The following is a 21,118-nucleotide window of genomic DNA, read 5'->3' as shown; positions in this document are numbered from 1 at the left end:
AAAAGGAGAGAGAATTCCTCAAGGAACAAAGAAGTTCCTTAAGTTTCTTCAGTTTGGGATTCTGCCTAACTAAGGAAGTGGCAAGAGGGGAAAGAAAAAGCTTTTATTTCAGTTGGGAAGCCTGAATTGCATCCAAGAAAATCTCAGTTCCCCTCTGTCGCGGCCTTTCGGGCAATATGTACTTACCCTCAAGTTCACCCACAGGAGGAAATTCAGTGCTGCGTTCGCGCCTGCACAAATCCGTTCCGTGTCCTCGAGGGCCTCTCGGCCCCGCTGCAGCCCGCGCGCCTCCGAGCTGCCCTTGCAGCGCCGCGCGTGGCGGCAGCGCCGAGCGGCGACACCAACGCGCCACGACCCGCGGCCAGGGCCTCCCAGCACCTCACAGCCCTGTCCGAAGGGAGAATTCCCTGCCCGTGAGCACAGGGCAGCAGCTGCTTCGCAGCGAGTCACAGCAAACCCGTCTGCCACTCGGCTGTGGCCACCCGTGCAGAGTCCTGCAATTCCTGCAGGAATCATCACAATATCTAAAACTAACCTTGCGATAGTGACACGCAGCCCTGCGACAAGCAGGGAAGGATGCTCAGCTCTTGCAATTGCTGCACTTTACTTGGTGTTGGAAGCACCACGGCCCATGCAGATCCATTACTTGGGTGAGAAAAATCATGAGACATCCTGGCCAAGACTCAGAGCGCAGGAAGAGCAAGGACAGGTGCCACCTCCAGCTGCTGAAAATGACCCGATTATAAAAACGAGCACTGCTACTGAAGCCATCTCCACGTCTAGCAGTTGGGTGTTTTTTTCTCTCTTCAAATTTATTAAGAGTGGAGAGTACTTTCAAGGCAGTTTTAAAATTCTCTATGTCTGGTGGAAATAAGTATTCACTTATCATACTTGCTGACTTGTTTAGGAAAGACAAAAAGGAGAAAAAAAAAAAGTAGCAGTTTACCTGTTCCAGTATTAAGTCGCTGGTTTTCAAAAAGGCTGCTCCTGCTGCAAACCAGCCTTTCAGCATTTTCTAGACTGCATGAAGACCAAATGCAGTCTTACAAATTTAAGCACAGTTAACCTCCCCCCAGCCACACACGGGTTTTTATGTCAGCATTGTCATTTAACCAAAATATAATTAAAAAACCCAAAGCCCAACTCAGGGATTTCCCCTTCACGTCACAGCTTCTAAATCACTCTACGGCAAATCAAACACTTTCGGATTCAGCAGTAACTTTTGTAGTGGCATCAGACTGTCACCAGTAGCTACAATGGTTTTACTTCATGATCAATAGAATATAAATGACAAGGGAAAACAGCCTTTATTTCAACAGCTTCTCATCAGTAACAAAAACAAAGAAAATGAAGAAAATGGAGCACAGGAATCTTTATCCAGGAATGCTTTCCTTGAGTTAACTTGGGAAATGAAGTCTGTCTTTCTTGTCTTAAAACTTCAAAACACTTTCAACCAATTTGTTAGACTTTTAGGATAGGTTAAATCATGAGTATAAATTAACTCCCAGTTTAAAAATACTATGTAAAGTGCTCCTATCAGGATTTCTTTAGCTCAAGAAATGATTTAAGCATTCCAAGCATCAATATTTAGGCTGAGCATACACAGTCATTTGATAAATATTTCAAACATCAGTACAAACTTCATATGCAAAACCTTTACAGAATTCTTCTGAAAAGTGGTCTTCAGCTGACAAAATAAATTCTATTAATTGCTCTGAAAACCAGATGGGTTGACCAGGATTCAGGACTTGGATAACATCTCTGCTGTGGGGAGATTTAGTTCCTGTTTTTTTTTTTTTTTTGCCTTTCAGACATCCACGAGAGCACACACGTTGCTAAGTAGATATGTGGCTACACAGACCCATATAAAAAAGTCTTCCAAAGGACAGGTAAAATCTCAAGCTCCATATTTTTAGCTATGGAAACGTATGCACAGATGCAGTTTTACCACCGTCATTTCCGGAAGCGCTTGAACAGCGGATGGATGTGCTTGTTTGCCGATGCCTTACTCCGGGAAGAGTGGTATTCCATGTAAACCGTGTCGTCTGCTCCTGACATGGAGCTCATGGTGCCCACGCGGCGGGACACCTGCAGCAAGGGAAAAAAATAAAATTTGAAAAACCCCAGACATACTGAAGTGTGTGGTAACACTTTAACCTACCAACCCCGCTACTGGAGGGCAGCACTATCCCCTTACTGACCTCAATGCCAGGAGTCTTGCACATTTCTTAATATTTTTCTACAGCAAAACTCCCTGCCTCCCACTCACCATAAGTATATATAATTGTGTAAATTTTAACAGGAAAATTATCTTGGACTAGTGCAATTCCTACTGCATTTCACCATAATGCACTGTAAAATCAACTCTATCAACTAAAAAAAATACTTATGTGTTATTAAATACTTAAGGCAGCTTTTCTGTTAGAAAAAATCTGTTGCTGAAAATATTAAACTACTACCTGCAGAAATGCTGCTTTTCTTGAGTGTGAACAAAAGTGACCTGCAATCTTCTACCCTCGGGGCATTAGGTGATTCAAGGAGCATGACACCACCAAAGAGCATGTGCTCTGACATAGCTGCATCTTTAAAATATTTTAAAATGTTTTCTTTGCTTGTGAAAGTGTCTCTCGCAGTATTTCACACAGACATTATGGCACCAATCACTCTTGCACAGAAATGAGAGGGGAATGGTCCAGTTCTGCATCATTTACGGTCATCCTTTCAAAGCATTTGGTATTACCTGAGCTGACTTGGAACCATATTCTCCAGCTACTACTTCCTCCTCAGCATCTAGGTCTGATGCTTGCAGGACTTTCTGGAGAAGCTGCTGCTGTTCTTCTTTGGATGAAAATGAAAGCTCTTCCTCCTCCATGCCAGCCAGCTTTGTTATCACCTAGGGAACACGGCACAGCACAAAACGTTTCTCTCTTTCCTTCCATGCATCCCGCACAGCTGCCTGCAACCAAGACAGGGACCCCTGGTCCCACATCCTCCTTGTGACTGTCTCGAGCTTTTAATGAGCAGTTCCAACAGCTCGGCGCTACACACCACAAATACACACAACACCTTCCTAAATGTGGAGAAGGTCTAAATTTGTGTCCAGTTTGAGATCAACTACTTTATATTTCATAAAAAAGATCCATTAGCTTTCCAGAAACTGTCAATCTTGGCATGAACACGGTTGAACACGGGCAAAGCAGCCTACCAAATTCTGAGCCGTGAGCTCCGCGGCCGGTGCAGCAACCTGCAACACGGCGGCGCGGAGGGCACCTAAGAGGCCCCTCAGCTCTTAGTGCCCTTGCAGCCCCCGGCAATGGGGCACGCGCCACCTCCCGGCCACGCAGGGCTCTCTGCTTCGTCAGACGAACGCTCTTCCCTCCGCAGCTGAAAAGCTCCCCTTTCTCTGCTGCAGTGCAACAGGCAAGATGCTCTCTTACCTACACGTTCCACACACTCCCCAAGAACTCTTCCCATGATAAGCAAGTTCCCCTAAAACCCTTAATTAAAAGGTACTACCAGTGTTTGGCTATCCAAAGCGTTAGTGATTTGAGGATCACCCCAGCAAATAATTTTTAAATTCTTTTCCTTTTATCAAAATATTACTCCTTTCATCAAAACATCAGCCTTCTCTCTCCCTTCCCATTCTTATAGTGGTCAGAAAAAGAAAAGCAAATGAGCACGTATGCTTATTCATGAGAATCTTAATTGAAACTTGATGTCTCAATATGTTTCTAATTAGAAAAGATGATTAGATGAACTAATTCAACAATTTCTCTTGATTATTTACCGGTCCTCCTCCTTATTCTCCTCTTTCTGCTTATCTGAAGTCAAAAGAATTAGAAATTAATCATTTCAGTAATCTGGGCTGGGTCTAAATACAAAGACTAAGGAAGAAATTTAAATGCAACTTAAAGCAAAACAACTGCACACTAGACACAAAATTTGAGTTTTAAAAAACAGATTTTTTTAGTGATATAGTTGGTGGTTTTCAGTGGGGATTTTAAAAACAGAAATTGGCATCATTCTGAGAAATATCCAAGCACTAAGAATCTATTCAGAGAAGCAACCTGTCCTATTACATAGGCTGACTGAACTGTACATTAGGTCCCCCCTTTTATTCATTAAGGGCTGCATGTTCTATGATCACCTCAAAACTAAAGAAAAATGGATCAAGGGAAGCAATTTTAAACTGCAGCAGCCTGTCAGGGTGGCTGCAGAAAAAACTCAGTGATTCATGGAACTTTCCACACTTTTCACTGCATCATCCATTTTTTAAGTTGTCAATTTGTCAAGCTTAAAATTACCCCTGATTCCTTGATACAGCAAGTATTTCTGCTGTTTAAGATTTAATACATCCCACATACATCCTCCAAATAAATACACTAAGCAGTAAATAACTAAACTTCAGTTAGCTAAGCAAAAAAATACCTAGACTCCAAGCAGTAAATTGTATTCACAAAGGTCCTATTTAAGAAGCAGACAAAAAGCCCATGAGGTAGCCAACAAGCTACAAGCCAACATTCTACAGTTATTCTACTCTTTCAGTTTGCTAGAAGGCAGAAAATGGAGTTGTAAAGAGATAATAATAAGAAAAAAAAAAGCCCTAGAGCAGTGCAGAGCATTACCTTTATGGAGAAATGTGGAAATACTAAAGTTTTGGTAAGGTTAGACATTAGAAATAATTATTCTGAAGGACAGGACATAAGCACTGAGATAACTACATAAAGATGAGGTAGTCTCCATATTTGAAGGAGCAGAATGGCCAGCATAAGGAATGGTGCATGTATGGCTGATCCTGCCTTGGAATGGAGTAACACACCAGATGGTCTCCCTGAAACTCCTTCTAGCTCTGTATTTTTGAAGGCAGCTATGTCTAAAGCTTAAAAGATGGGTAAACAAAAGAAAATAAACACTCCCCATTTTGTTCCTAAGCTTTAAGTAAATAATATTCCAGGACTGGTCAGCTAGATGCTACTGCAGACACTCAGCTGTCGCTTGTCCTGCTTTTTGGTTTCAATACAATGCTAAAATGCCTAGGACTAAATCTTTGCAAAACCAAGTAGCTCTATTTTAACTTCTTAATTAGTTCTATAATCCAAAGCACTCAAATATAAGTAAAGGGATTTTTCTAATCTTTCTGGCTAAACACTGAAGTGTTTGTTGCAGTTAGCTGCAGATTAGTTCTGATCTAGAGTGTTGTCAAAATACATTTGCTACAAAGAAAAACAAGACTTTTAAGAACTATAAACACTATGACATGACTGTTTCATTGTGAGAACCTCCTCTCTCAAGCTCTTTTTAATGTGCTGCTGGTTACAGTGCAGGTATTGGTTTCCTAGAGACTTGATCCCTGGGGATGCCACTGCTGCGGGTTTGTCTCATGAGCAAAATCCCTGAAATTGTCGACAAAGCGCGGCGTGACTTGTCCTCACGCCTTCTTAGTCATCTATTAGATACCATATGATGGTCTTCAGATTTGTTGTAAAAATGAGCTCTGCCTATAGACACACTTAGTCCCATACAAAGAGGTTAATGCATGAGCACCCCATCTTTCATTAACCCTATGTATCAGGTAACCCTAGGTAAGTCTTGGAATCTATGAGGTAGACGAGCACTGATTTAGTGGAAAGAAATTTTATGTTCAGAGGAAGGTGACATATACAGAGACATATACGGCATACAGGTGAACGATACACAACACGGGACAAACGTTCAAGGTTTCCTTCAAAGATAGAGCTAGTGCCTTCTGATTGCAGCAGCTCGTTTTGGAGAAGATGGGCAGTTCTCTAAAGTTTTAGCAATGCCCCAAATGGCATTAAACAGTGAATTTCCTTTCAGAAAGAAAGCTGCAAAGACCAATCACTTTGTTTAAATGAAAGTTTGTTTACAGGTTGGTATGAGATCTCTGCATCACCGTGTCCAAGAGAGGACACTATGGAGTTTGTTGAATCTCCTAGCCAATAAAATTGCAACCAAGGTGACAGTCGTGGCAGTCAAGATGATTTGCAAGGCATTCTTATAGGCTATAGCACATGAAGAAAAAAACGCTAAGAAACTTTCTCCACAGTGAAATTTTAAATTGGTTAAAGGTGCAAACTTTTTAAAAAAGCAAATAAGAAGAAACGACATATGTCTGGGGACAGCAGATGAGATAATGTTAAATCCTTTGCCGAAGGGACTTTAGGAAGAACTTTTAAGTTACAAGCCATAGCTCTTTATGCTGTCATAATAATCTGTATTTTGATGACTACATTTTATTTGTGGGAAATTTCCTACTCTGCAGCAAGAGTCTTTCCCCACAGTAAATTCTATCATTTCTTAACCAATCAACAATCTAATGCATTCCATATCATGCAAAGACAAAAAACAGTAAGGTCAAACTGTCAGTGGAGGCTAAATGAGCAGGGTCTGAAGAGCTGCATTCAGTTCAGCTAACAACAGTTAGAACAGTTTCAGCTAACAGAGCCATCAGTATCAACACGGCTGCATCCTGACAATCTTCAGCAACACTGCAGGCTTTGGACAGCACTGAAAGCAGTGCACGAGATCAGTGTGTGACTAAGATCCCAGGCAGAGAATTCTTTTGGAATGAGTGGCTAGTTTGGATACATAACTTTCTGATTTCCAGAGCTGGATGCATGAATCTAAGATAGATACTGTCTTTGAAAGTTATTTCTGACTTAGGATGTTTCAGGAGTTTGCTGACTCACCACAGGCTTTTAGAGACATGAAGAGCTGTCAACAATGTTTTATGCACAATCAGTATCAGAACGCACACTAAGAGGCCTGCCTGGATAGCTTAAGAACATGAATCAACCATTCAAGTAAACTTCTGCTTTGCTCCCCAGCAGTTGCTTGGTTTCAAGCTGAAATACCTTCCTAGAAGCTGCACTACTGATTCTCACAGTAATATAGGTGATAAAACAGTCCTGTCAGCATAGTTATTGCCTGCAAGCATAAGCTTCATTAATACCTTCCACATCCAGAATTCTCAAGTATTTGACCTATTGCTAAAATAAAACACAGAATTATAGGCATAAACGTAACAAATAGAAAGGACAAGTTACCTTGAAACTATAACCTTGATCTACAAGAAATCGTTGTCGCTTGGTGGAATATGCCATTTCCTGAGTGTCTTGAGATACAAGAGAATAAAAAAAGGCATTGTATTCCTCTGCAACCATGCCTAGGAGACAAAGACACTGGATGATTAGTTTCATTTGGAACCCTGAAACCAAGAACAAAAAAACACTAAGCAATGAAAACTGGTGTTACAATAACTTGTCTCTCTACAGAATCAATTTACATAGTTTATTTTTAAGACGAGGCATGCCCGCATCTTCATAAGCTGACTGACAAAACTCATGGCACGACTTTCCTGCTCTTGCTCTTAGGAACTTTCATGGGGGTGACAGGAAGAAACAGAAAAGAAAATGCAGGTTAACTCAGTTACACTTAGTAACTTAGAGCTCTGAGCAGAACCTGCTTCTTTATTATGCTAAGCAAGGTAAGAGAGAAAAATATATATTTAAAAGCCTCTTATGTAAGGAAATTGCACAAAGTTAGGGCAAAGATTGTAACAGAAGTTTAAAAAGTTCAACAGAACAACACAAAGGAAATTTTATGAATGTAGAACAGAATTTGCAGTGATTTTATACTAAAAGTGTGAAACAAAGATATTTAGCTAAGATTACATCATGCTGTCCATCACTTTCTACTTAGGGTCCCCAGTATCTATTACTCAAAAAACTCTGGATTCTCCTTTAGAAGCCGAGGCCTCTCCAAGAGCGTGTTCACGACCGCAGCTTCCACACACTGCCTTTTGCAAGTAAAGCCTCAGCTGCACAAGGCACAAGGTGCAGACACACACAAAAGAGCGTGTACAAATGTTAAACACAGAAAGGATTTTAAGAATCCTTTTTTTCTAAAAAGGATCCTTGCGTATATTTTGAAAAAATGCAAATAATTTGTGAAACTAAGTCCCATTTCTAAAAGAAAATAATCTGTGTATAACAAAAATGTGCTTTCTAGAGACTCATGCTCTCTAGGGAAACACAACATATGCTTTCTGGAGAAATATGCTGCTCAGAGTAATACTGTGTTTTTTAAAAATAAGGATTTGATGCTGAGGAAATTATCAAGGAATGAAAAAGAAAAGACGTAAAGGTTCATTTTCCTTCATGAGAAGGAGGAAACCAGAGATAATAAAATGATTTTTCTCTTATTTGAAATATTAAAACAAAACTGGAATTCCCAGACTTTTTAAATAAGAAAATAAAGCAGCTTATTAATTGTCTCCAACAGTCAAAGTTGGCCAGAGAACGTGCAAAGGCTTCTCTCTCCCTGCGAGTTCCTTCTCGGAGCAGTACCTGGCGTGGCCTGTCACTGAGACGGGTGGAAAAGCAGCTTATCCAGAGAAGCACAAATGGGCACACATGCGTATTTTGCTTTTTTAAGTGTGGGCTTGTTCCAGTGTACTGCTCTGTGTACCAGTACTGCTCTCTGTACGGATGAGATAAAGGTGCACAGAACAGACAGACTCCCAGAGCAGCCTGATGTGCTACCAGCAGCTCCTCTCAGTCTCCATGCATGCAACGAAATAAACCCCAGTGCAGGGAATTCTTTACTTAAGCAGAAAATTTGGTTAACAGCCCGTTGGCTGTCACCTTCTGATTTAAGATGATGCAGTTTATTCCACAATTTAAATTGAATGATTATTTGAAAGCTGTGCTATGATGCAAGACTCAGAGCCCAACCACCACCTCATTTACCTTTTTTGGCTCTCAGCACTCGTCCCAGCCTTTGAGCCTCCTGTCTTCGAGACCCACCATGGGACGAAATCTGAATGAGGACATTGGCTTCTGGGAGATCAAAGGATGTGTCACCCACCTACAACAGAGGAGCAGCCTCTGAGCAATCTACTTTTTCTGCATATCATAAATAAAGATTTAATGAAATATATGCCTTTGAAAGCTGAAAGGGCAATGTCACATGCACAACTTGCCCACATAATCTGCTCTTTGGGAAAGTTCACTCTGGAGGTGGATACAACAACATACTGAACGCCCTCACTTACCTTGGAAATAAAAATAGTGTTGATTTTTGGATTGTGCTTGAAGTTCTGTAGAATTTGCATTCTCTCTCCTTGTGCAGTAGGACCATATATGTAGGGTCTAAAAGAACAGGACATACTGAGAAATCTTGAACTGATGCAATTTGAGTCATTTCTTGTTAGGTACAAGAAGGGAATGTGCACTTAAACCAACAGGAATATGGAATATAGATTTTGACAGAGCTTACACTTTAGCTTGTTTAGCTCTCTATGGCAGCTACCCAGTTGTTTGCAGAGCAATTTGCAGCAACCCACTCTGCCAGAAATAAATTCTGACAGTTATAAATGTTTTGCAATTAATGTACCCCCAGGCAGCTCTCCATCAACAGACTGAAGACATTTGGTAACAACACGAAAGACTGAAGGGAACTGTTAAAATAAAAGATTTTTTTCTCTCAAATCAACAGATCTAGTGCAGCGACAGCTGCAATCTTTGCTTTCTATTTAAGTACTTAAAAACCCAGGCTTCTCTATTAATTACACTCTGAGTGTCAAAAATTGGCTCATGAAAATTCTTTTGGGAAAATTATTCCTATTTTTGCAATTAACCTCTTGCCCCTCCTAATAACTTCTCAAATCTACTGAAATTAAAATGAGGTCCCCAACTTTCTTGGCTGTGAGCAGCCCAAAATGGCAATTCATCTAAAGTTTGTGATGAGTTTAATCCCCATCAAGACTGAAGTGCAAGAAATCCCACTGAACTAAACATCTACGAGTCTGCTGTTTTTAAACCCTTAAGGAAGAGGTGTTAAACACATGCACATTCCTATTAAACACAGAATAATCCAAACCTCCTGCCTGTCAATCCCCACCTTTTAACCCCCTTTGCCCTATTGACAATGATTCATTGATGTGTATCCAACTACTTTCCCAGCCCAGAACCTAAAACATCAAAACTCCTTTTCCTCACCATGAAAAGACAGAACAGGGATCTGCAGAGATCTCTCTTCCGGCAATACACAAAATTAATTGCCAAACACACAGCCCAACTTCAAATTCAAACACACAACTTGAATTCTGTGGCCCAGAGGCTAAGATAATTCTGGTCCCAAGTGCGGTCTTCCCCTTCCAGCACCACAGCAAAGGGGAGAGATTAAAGGACGACTGGTGCCAAGGCAGCCAGGCAACAGCCACCTGCCCAGCGCATGCAGGTCCCACCTACGCTGCCCACTTCTCCCACTCGGATGGCACCCCATAACCCACCAGACTGCTCTTTCCTGCTTCAGCTTATCATTCCTGCCCTGCCCAAACTAACTGTTCAATTTGGTCATGCCCAAAGCCAACTTTGAATATGCTCATAGTGAACTATGCAAAGCCAACTTTGAATATGCTCATAGTGAACTATGATTAGAAAATTCTCCGCTTAAAAGAAATCCCACCTGACATTTAGCTGGCACTGTACCCCTCCTTTCTTTCCAACACTGACAATTGTGTAACCTGCTCCGCAGTTGATGAGCAAAGGAGAATTCTCTCAGGAACACAAAAAGCAAACTGTAAACACTCCAGTTTCAGTGGGCTTTCCTACACCATGCATGGCTGCAGCAGCTCCCCCCAGGTAGCAGGAGTTCTGCTGCTTAGGAAGCAGGCACCCCTCCCAGCGCTTGTCTTTACTCAAAGGCCTTTTCCTACGCGCACTGAACACAGCTAACTACATTCCAGAAGCATCATTACAGCTAATCTCTGTCCAGACAGACTTAAAAAAAATGAAGAAAGAGACCACGGGAGCTGGAATTCATCCAACACTATTAATTCTGCTTATTAGATGTCACAGCAAGCCAGCAAAAGATGGCTACTAAACTACATTTAAAACCCAGGGCAAATTTTGCAACGTGTAAGGAGATTTCTTTAGGTCTGTGCCTAGAAATACTGATTAAATTCCTGGACAGGAAATCACACACAAACTGCCTCACAGCTTCCCACAGGAGACATTACTCAGGCTTCTTGCAGAAAGGCTAAGGCCCCCTCCTCTGCTCATTTTCCCCAAGAAAAAGATCTTAAAAGATGCAGAGGGTTCTCCTTTCAGAAATCTTTCCCTCTCAGACACAAGAGAACCTACAGTTTCTTATAAGAACAGTTGTAGTGACCTTTTTGAAAGGTTTATCATTCATTTTAGCACAAGTCTGACAACAGACTGGACTGAGGAATACTAGCAGCCCTCAACAGAAATCTTGGATTAAAAGCCCTCCGAGGCATCTATTAAACAAAGATTCTTTTGAAGCAGTTACATGCAGAAATAATGCTGCAGTGCCAGTAATACTGATCCCAAAACACCCTCTTGAGGTCCTTGTTATACAGGAAGTATTGGACTTAAGTCAGTATATTGTAAAAAACATCTAAGGGATATTGAAACCTGTGGAATTACAGGGTAAATTTCTAGGAATGAGGAAAAAGATAGGGTAATCTTTGACTTACTTCCCAAGCCTGATTGCATACTCCTTCAGTGCAAACACGTTGTCAGCAAATACGATGATTTTATCATTCCGCCGCTCGTGAAACTTTATCAGAAACTGGCAGGCTCTGAATTTATTTGGGTTCATGGTATACAGCAGAATCCGCTTCTTTGTCTTGATAGCCACGTACTCTCTATAAAATTCAGGCGACATTGGGCACCAAACCTAGAAGTAAAAAACCCACACACATACAAAGTGGCCCACAGTTATTTAATTAATTTTATTCCAGTGAGAAATTAAGACCCTGCATTAAAATTTCTCTAAAGTACAGGCCCCAAATCATAAGACAGTATTTGCTACACTAAGATAAACACTACTCTGATCTAGTCACCAGCAAGAAATTAACAGAATACTGCAGCAAAATGCCTATTTCATAGTCATTGTTCAGCTGTGGAAGATAACAAAAGATCTGCTCAGAAAGTTAACAGGTTACAGCAGTTTATTTAACAATCTGATTTGTTCTGTACTGTTAGGAACTACATTTTAGGCATTGTAAGCACTTGCCTACAGTAATGATGGATTTATGCACTGAATAGGCACTACTTCTCATTGACGTGCCAAGAAAATCCAAACCAATGAGCAGTGCAGTTGTGCATATATTAGACTCATCATTTCCCAATCAACACTGTTTTGTTTTGGTTTTCTTGGGGGGTGGATCTTTGTTTACAGTAGTAGCTCGAAATACAATTTCAACAACAAAAAAATGCCCTAAGTAATATAAATTGACAGAAATCTGCAAATCACTCAAAAGAAAGTACTCTGTGATTAGCTTTTCAGGACCTACAAGGCAATTTAGAGGTTGAGAATTATGCTTCTTGAACAGAAACATCTAAAGAGCCTAAGCACAGTGAAATTCATAATCACAGACTGGTTACTCTCCCTTCAATCTAGTTACTTTCTACATGCTCTCTATTTACATTCTGTTACTTAAAAAAGTAACTCTTACAACCCCTGGTTTGCACAAAATTTTCTATCATTTCAAACAAATATGTATGTAATAAAATTGTTTTTGTAAGTTGTCTCTACCATGTACTGCAGCTTCAATACTTACTTTGGACAATTTTCGTAATAATCTCTCCGTGTTAATAGGTAGGAGACTCAAAATTCAATCCATTTGTGGATTTTAAAGAAAAGCTATTTATTTCATAAGGAAGACTCCCCTGATTGTAGAGTATGGGTATGAAAAGAAACAACTCTGACTCTTTCTTACTAAATCATGTTTTGTTATTCAATATGAAATCGAAGTAGAAATAAGGTTTTTTTAAAAAAATTGGGATTCGGAGAACCCATTCAGCAATACCAACTGGCATTCAGCAATACTTACAGAACAATGACAGTCATACAGCCCTTTACAATAAATATTACTCCTCCAATTAAAGAGGCAGCTTTTCCAGTTGCATAACCTTCCTCTAAATAAAAAAAAAAAAATTAAGCATACTAAACATACCCTAATAGAAATAAAAAAACAAAGCTTCACCTCAGCACACTGCACTTTAGCAATGTAGCCACTGTTCTGCAGCTCCATCCAGTTGGCTTCATAGAGCTTTGGCCCAATCAGGAAGTTCAGGTCAACAATTTTATCATCTTCTCTGACCAGGGTAGCAGTCAGTCCCAGTTTGCAGTGAGCTTGTACTATAGTGAGCACACGTCTGAACATTTTTGCTAAGAAAGACAAATTTTCTGTTTAGTGTCATGAATGGATGTAAAAGGTAAATATTGGGGGGAAAAAAAGTTCCATGGACTCCTAAACACAAAGCTACAAAGGAAGTATTTCCCATTTCACACACTATTCCAACTGATCTGTGCTACTGCAGAACTTGAGGCTGATTGCGGGCTCAGTTTACACCTTCAGTGCACTCTGCAAATCCCTGTAAAAAGTCTGTAAACCTTCAGCCATCTGTGTTATTTCTCCACTTCTCTCAAATAAACTAATGCACTCAGCTGTTATGTGACTTATGTCACGTATTATTTCGCAGGAAGAACTACTTTGTTAAAATGATGGTCAATCAGCAAGGTCTACTTCTGAAGACTACCATTTCCACAGAGGCCAAATAATGTTAAAGCCAAACCATATCAATGAGGTACAAAAGCTACCAGAATCCTGGATGGCATTTTTGACCAAGATTATTCCATTGAAACTTTTAACACCACATTATTCCTTCCCAACAGTATGGATCTAATTTGAAAGGTTTGGGGGAAGTAACGCACAGCTGAATTCTCCAGCAACAGCAAAAATAATTAGGAGATGGCCATTTACCAAAGTCTCAAAACCTTAATTTTTGGACTTGCCCTCTGTATTAAATGTAAAAAAGGCAACATGAAAAGAAGCTTTTAGAGAGCAGAGTTACATTAACAAGTGAATATAGCATGAGGGAAGTGCCCACTGCTTCCTTACCAGGGATAGTATGTACTTCATCAAGAATCATAAGGCCCCACTCTTGACTTTTAAGCCATTCCATTACTCTCTCTGCTTCCCAGGATCTTTTAGTTGTGTGTCCCAACATGGAGTATGTGCTAATAGCAATAGAACAGCCAATGGGTTTGTCTTTGGCATCTGAAGTGAACCGACAAATCTGGCTGTCATCGATGGTGGACCACATCTTGAACTGGGCTTTCCACTGCTCCACGGACACTGCGGAATTGCCGAGCACCAGACACCGCTTGCGGACAGTGCACGCGGCTGTCACTCCTACCAGGGACTTGCCAGCACCTGCAGAGGGAAGGGAATGACACTCGTTAGTCACTCCAGAGATACCAGACAGAGGAAAGCAAGAAAGACTGAGAGAAGATATGAAATCATACCAAAGAAAGGCAAATTCTTCACTGTTTTTTTATAACAGTCTTAAAAAAACAAACTACTGAGTTACTGTATAAAACCAGCTTGACTGTTTACTAGGCACATTACTGTGCAAGTTCTCAACAAAACCATTTTAAACATTGCTTTTGAAAGCTAGAAGCAATCATTTTAACCTGGTTTTGAAATGAAGAAAGTATTAAGTTCTAGGTGGTAATGGAAAGCTCTTATTAGAGGTCACCTATTCCACTGCTCCTGTCAGCTATGCGCATTCCACCACATTATGGTGGAATGGATGCACATACGTGCATTCCTTACATATTTTCCTTCCTCCTCCACACTACTCTCTTGTAACATCCCTCACTCGCCTCTTTCAGGCTCTCCCTGTATCTCCCATCTGCTCTCTCACCCAAACCACAGGCACTACCAAGTAGTCTCCTTTTCTCTCCCTCTCCCACCACCTCCCACAACTTATCTCAATCCATGCAATCTTCATTTCTTTTCCAAATTGCCCTGCCCAGAACTTGTGTGTGTAAACTCCTTTCTTCGCTTTTCTCAATGCCATATTCGTATTCCCAGTTCCTCCCAGGTCTTCTTGTCCCAAAGAACAAATTACTTAAGTGCCAACAATTTTAAAAGTCACTGGAAGATCAGCAGAGTTGTTTTAGAAAGAACTGTGAAAGTGCTAACAATAACTATTATCACAACCACAAACCCGTTCTCCAGTAACTACAGGAAAATCAACAGGCCTGCTAAGCAGATCCTTAAGAGCTCTACAAATATGGCCCTCCCTTGTCAGAGCGTCCCAGGCCACACATTAAACATAGATAGGGCTCTACATGCTGGCACCTAGAACACTCTCTAGTGCTGTATGAATCTAAGCAGATGTAATATTCAGAGTTTATTTGATTATGGGCAAAGATGCACACCTCTTGCACTGAATGTCTTGAATCATTTAGCCAAAAACAAACCCCCCACCCCTCACCGCCCCAAAGGAAACCCGTGACTTACCGCAGGGCAAGACAATAACACCAGATCTAGCTCGCCCATTTCCAAACATCTTCCTTAGGCTTTTCTCTTGGTAGGGTCTGAGAACAGCTGTGGGTTTCAGATCTATATTAATATCAGGATTCACCGAATCATTTCTGAAATCATATTCTGCCAGCAAGGGGTATTCCAAATGGATACAACGCTTCTGAAGCTCTTCAATCATCTCCTGAAGAGGAGACAAACCTTCAGACAGCAAGTCCTCCATAGCTGAACTATTCCTTTGAAACAGAGACTTATTGCAGACTACCATACAAACCTATAGTGTTTTTTTAGACTCCTTACATCTGCAGAGTTAAAATCTATTCTAAGAACTTCAGTGACGACAACTCCTACCCCCATATCTGAAAGAAGAGTCCATATTTAAAAGCACTTTTTACACAAGGGAACAACGCACTCAGACAAAACCAGCTCCGGAACCAACCCGAGATTTGCCCTCCACTGAATTCTTACTCATCTTGCAGAGTAACATTCAGTCCCATGTGAGGGGAGACCATCCTTGGCCTTTCTCTAACTTCTGAGCACTGCACCCTCTATGCAGGGAAAGAACCAGTCTACATCCTCTGCACTAAAAATGAAGATCCTAATATAATATTTTGGAAGGCAAAAAAAGGAAAGACATTTCAACAACCACAGTGAGCTCTTCCACCAAAGAGCCGTGGTACTTTATAGTTTAGTCCCAACACTTACTCGTGAATCATGAGCATCTCCCTCACAGGTACAAACGCCAGGAGACTTAACATAATCATACCTGCTTGACTTCAAAAGACACTGTCTGTGTTTCTTCCTCCTCCTCCTCATCTTTGTCCATTTGTTCATAAAATTCAAATAAATCTGCTGGGACATCTGGCTTATTCTGAGCATCTGTTCCTTGTGATGTTGATGGACCCAGGCCTCCTTCACTGGATTTGGAAATCTGAAATAGATGGACAGGAATCTTTATTGAACTCTTCATTAGAGATCCCCCTCCCCAACTAAAATGGGGCTCATTAACGAGGCACAGAGCACTAACGACAGAACAGAATACAAATGCTGGCATGACACACGTACAGTAACTGTTCTGAACTACTTAACAGCTTATGTAATGTTAACGCAACCATTTTAAACCTGGGGAAGCATACCGCTGATTTACTGGTAAATGTCTCTGTAATGAGCTCGGTTTCTTCACCCTCAGCGTTTCTCAGGCGACATTCTTTAATAACATGGTCTTGCAGAAGCTGCTGAATGACATCAGGGTGGGTACTTTCCACAAAATACCTGCATGGAAAGACCAAAGGAAAAGATCTGCTTAAGAACTGATCAACTGAATAATTCACAGGAAGAAGAGCATGGATGCTTTGATTTATAGCTCTCCCCAGTGCACTCTCAAGTATCCCCATCTTAGGGGATACTTAAAAACAACTATGGTAATCAAAATTTTTAAAAGATACTTCATACCAAAAGCAGCATGTATTTTACTGTTAGCAATCCTGCTCAAATTACCTACTGTTAATATAACATAAATAGAAAAACTCCAAAAGAACTGCTTAGACAGAGCTGAAGAGTTCTCTCACATTACAGTCTTATCTGCACCAGGAGAAAACATTTTTCTGAGACAACATTTTTCTGAGACTGAACTGAGGTGAGTCTGTGAAAATTCCAGATGTTGTGTCCTGGTCACAGGAAACAAAATAACCTTGAGCATCCAGAAATTCTTCTTTCCCTTAAGATTCACCAATAATGACACTCATTTAAGAGCACACTTAAATCCCCATGCTAGTTCAGACTTAAGTGTCCCTTGGCTCACTTTTTTTTTTTTTCCCCCCCTAACTGACATCTAACATGACAATAAAAACCTGACAGGAATCCTAACGTTAGTTTTCAGTTCAGAAAAGAAGGAACACCAGCAAAGCATTAGATTATAGTGCTAGGGCTCAGCTGTAGCTATCAAGACAGAAGAAATCTTTTTGAAGAAAAGAAATGAAAGCAGAGAAAGCATAAGAAAGCACAGACAAGTTTTCATTTTCTGCTCTCTCCTTCCCTTTAAAATCATAGTTCTAAATAAAACTGGTCAGCTCTAAACCTGTAGATATCCCAAGATTTCTTCCAACATTATCTTCTATACATAAAACACAGCAAATTCAATTAATAAGCAGATTTCACACAAACACTGAGTTCTTGTCAGTGGATTGTCTTGTCCTTCCTGAATAATGATTACAAACCAAAACACATTAGACTGAAAGACAGCTATAGCAAATCTTTCTAATCAATGTTTCTGCAAATTCAGAAGGAATGAAACAATTATCTGAAAACCTAGTGAGGTACTGCAAGGCCAAGCAACGAAGAAACAAGCTAGAACATCAAAGCAGTATCCTAGTTACAATAGCGATAACTGCCAGTAGTCCCAAACAGTCAAACCAAACCCACCAAGGAATGTATTAAACGCTTACAAACCGGGACCAGGATCCTGCTGGAACACATGGGGAACCCAACTGGGAGCTGCATAACAGTTCTGAACACAACAGCTCTGAGCCCCAGTGCTTGGACCCGCTGGCTGAGGAAGGAGCTGCTCACCTGTTGTGTTTCAGCACCAGCTTCACCTTCCCGTAGCTGACAGTACACAACTACAACAAACAAGAGCAGGCATTAGGAACAGGCACAGGAACATTTCTAGATTTGAGACTGGTTGCTGCAACGTGTTTCTGCTCTTTGCAGAAAAGAGTGCAGAGTCAAACACGCACTTGCAGGGTTGTTATGGAACAAGCCTACTTTAACAAGTAATTTCAGAAGATGCACATGTCATCTCGCAATAGGAGATCAGCCACAAGACATTCAGTTTTTATATCTGAGTCCAATCTACTGCCGAGACTGCAGAAACACACTTGCAAGATGAGGTACATTGTGTTTTATAGGCACTAGCTCTATGCTGTGCCAGTACTCCAGATAACTCTGCACGTTCACAATCTTCAGAGTAAATACAAGGAAACTTTAGCCCTCAGGCATTTCGTCTGGCACAAAGCATGCACACTAAAGGCTTTGCTTAGGACTTCCATTTCAAGCTATAAACTGCATGTAGTCCACATTATAAAATTATTATTTGTGTAATGCTATACTACAAAGACAAAAAAAACAAGATAAAGTCTCCATTCTCTTGAAATGGACCAACAGCATAAAATAAGACTGTGAAAGCAACGAGCGAGTAAAAAGCAATGAAGCAGCAGCAGCAGGAAGATATTTCAATAGCAGCACTAGATTAAATTCCATAATGTACTTACCTTGATGAACTGAACTATTCCATCTGGGACACCAGTTTTGCTCAGTTTTTGTAAATACTCTGTGATGTCGCTTGTTTGCAAGCCAACACTAACTGCAGCATAAAGCGAGTAAGCGGTCAGCTTGTACTCGTGGATGTGTGTGGGCCTGCACACCGGCTCAGCAATAGCAACTAAAAAATCCTGTGCATACTTGTAAACTGGAGAAAAGGCTTCTAGAAAGATATGGCCATCAGGAGCCTGTACGTGGAAGAAAAAAACATGCATTTTCTCACATGCTTACCAGTGCAAAGTGAGAAAAACTAGGGACTTTCCTGCTACAAAGCTGTCATGACATAGAATGACTCTGTTCTTTAGGAGGTAATATATCACTGCTTTCCTCTCCCCATCCCAAAAAAGGCAATGACACAAACAATGAAATTACAACAACACACACACACACACACACACACAAAAAGAAACTAAGGCACTAAGACAATGCAAGATACACCCAATAAGTTTCAGTGCAACTGTTTTTCCCCCTTAAGTTGTTGATACATATGGATACATAGATACATACACACACACAAAACTACAAAAACTAAAACAAGAACTGAGAGGAGATACATGACTATGAAACTTTAACCTTCTGCAAGGGCCTCGGCATTGCCTTGTCAGAGGCCTTTATAGGACACTAATAAAAAAACCCATGCAGAAAGGTTTAGCCTTTCCGGACGGGCACTTCGGGCTTTCCCTCCTTTCTATTTTTTCTGCAAACAACAAAAGTGCGGAGCTTCCCTACTCCTGGAGGCTGTTTCTCCCCGCCCCATCCTCCCTGCCTCGCTCCCCCGTCGCGGTGGCGCCGCTACCCCGTCCCGCCACCCTCCCGGCCCCGCACGCACCACCCAGAGAGGCCGCGACGCGTGGTCGCCCTTGAGGGGCATTTGCGGCCGGTAGTCCTTGGCGCCGTACTCGTCCACGCGGGCGCCGCTCTCCTCCACCTGCTTCCCGGCCGCCGAGGGCACCGCCTCGTGCGAGTCCCTGCCGGGGGCCTCATCGTCCTCCTCGTCGTCCTCCTCGTAATGGCGCTTCTTGGACTTCTTCTTATCTGCGGGCGGCACCGTTAAGCGCGGGGAGGCGGCGGCAGCGCCCCCGGCCCCGCTCCCCTCCGCCCCGGCCCGCCGCGCTCACCGCGCTCCTTCCTGCCCATGGCCGCCTCGCGCCGGAACCGCCGCCGGGGCGCTGCCGCGTCACTTCCGCCGCGGCGGGCCGTGACGTCACGCACCGCCCCCGGTGCGTGCGGGGCGAGGAGGAGGAGGCAGAGAGAGGCGGAGGCAGAAGGGAAATAAATATTGTGTTTATTGGCACGCCCCGGGCTGCGGGCGGGCACGACAGAATTCCGTTAAAAATAAAAAAATGAAAGAAAATTATACAAGTTCCTTGTTATTTTTCCATACAAGCACAATTTTTAAAACACAACTAAGGCAGATGTGCACGAGCGGGCACAGAGCACCGCCGGACCTCTACGCAGCTCCTCAAGCCTGGCCAGCGGCACAGGGCCTGAGCCCCCAATGATGGCCGCTCTGTGCGAGGGTAAATGAACCAGCCCCGTCCTCAAAGCACGTCCTCAACATGGCACTTGTGGAACCACAGGGGGACAGAGACGCTCTGACCCTTCCCAACCCCGGCCTGGCAGAGGGCCTGAAAGGGAAGGGCCAGGCCGGAGCAAGGAAATTGCAGCTTCCCAAAGCTGCCCTAGATCTCACCCCCAAACACCTCCGAGAATCCAACGACTGCGGTTCAGCATTCCAGAACAGCCTATTTCCTCTGCATCCATTCAGTACCTCAGCATTGGGGTTTTCACCTTGTTTTGTCCTTTTTTTTTTTTTTTTTTTTTTAAATACAAAATTCTTAAAAGAGAAATCACACTGTCATCCCTATGGAGTGTTTTTTAATATATCTTTAAGTACAATTCGTGTCTGATTTTGGAAATACAAATACATTTTGAATGGTTAAAAACAAAAAATTAAAAAAATATTTTGAACATCAGCCAGCTGAAAATATATTCATCTAGTAAATCATCTCTCAAAGCTTTTATATATTTAATTATTCTAACTAAACATAGTACCCTTAGAAAACAAGTTCATAAAAATGTAGAAATGAAACTGTGGAATAAGATTACTGGGATATATATACACACATACACACACACACAAATTCAATGCATACACGGAATTACAAGTACTCTTAAATTCAGAAGGTTGTTAGACAAATGGAACTAGTAAGCAACGCTCAACTCCTGAGTTCCTTAACCAAGGTAATCATAGCCTAATTTTTTAATTTTTTTTTATACACAAGATATTCCATGTAAAGCAGCAACAGCAGTGCAGTTACTGATAGCAACATCTCAAAGGTAATAAAAAACCATACATCCGGACAGTAGTACATTGCACACATACGTGATTCTCATACACCCATCAACAAT

General features: G+C 41.6%; 1 protein-coding gene across 1 annotated transcript; it reads right to left on the bottom strand.

Moving 5' to 3' along the window:
* Positions 1–1,866: 1,866 nt before the first annotated feature.
* On the bottom strand, positions 1,867–19,856 carry ERCC3 (ERCC excision repair 3, TFIIH core complex helicase subunit). Its single transcript, XM_088519540.1, has 15 exons — positions 19,825–19,856; positions 19,536–19,741; positions 18,658–18,894; positions 17,957–18,006; positions 16,525–16,660; positions 16,155–16,319; positions 15,368–15,572; positions 13,958–14,272; positions 13,040–13,224; positions 11,525–11,727; positions 9,077–9,173; positions 8,772–8,889; positions 7,068–7,186; positions 2,741–2,893; positions 1,867–2,088 (listed from the first exon to the last, which is right to left on the bottom strand). Exons 1-15 carry the CDS (start codon positions 19,841–19,843, stop codon positions 1,954–1,956), a joined length of 2,343 nt encoding a protein of 780 aa, XP_088375666.1. The 5' UTR covers positions 19,844–19,856; the 3' UTR covers positions 1,867–1,953.
* Positions 19,857–21,118: the final 1,262 nt, after the last annotated feature.

Source organism: Tinamus guttatus, unplaced genomic scaffold (assembly GCF_059628265.1).
Source record: "Tinamus guttatus ecotype Peru unplaced genomic scaffold, ASM5962826v1 Tinamus_guttatus_pri_ptg000060l, whole genome shotgun sequence".
NCBI classification, from domain to species: Eukaryota; Metazoa; Chordata; class Aves; order Tinamiformes; family Tinamidae; genus Tinamus; species Tinamus guttatus.
This window is presented reverse-complemented; position numbering and strand designations above follow the sequence as displayed.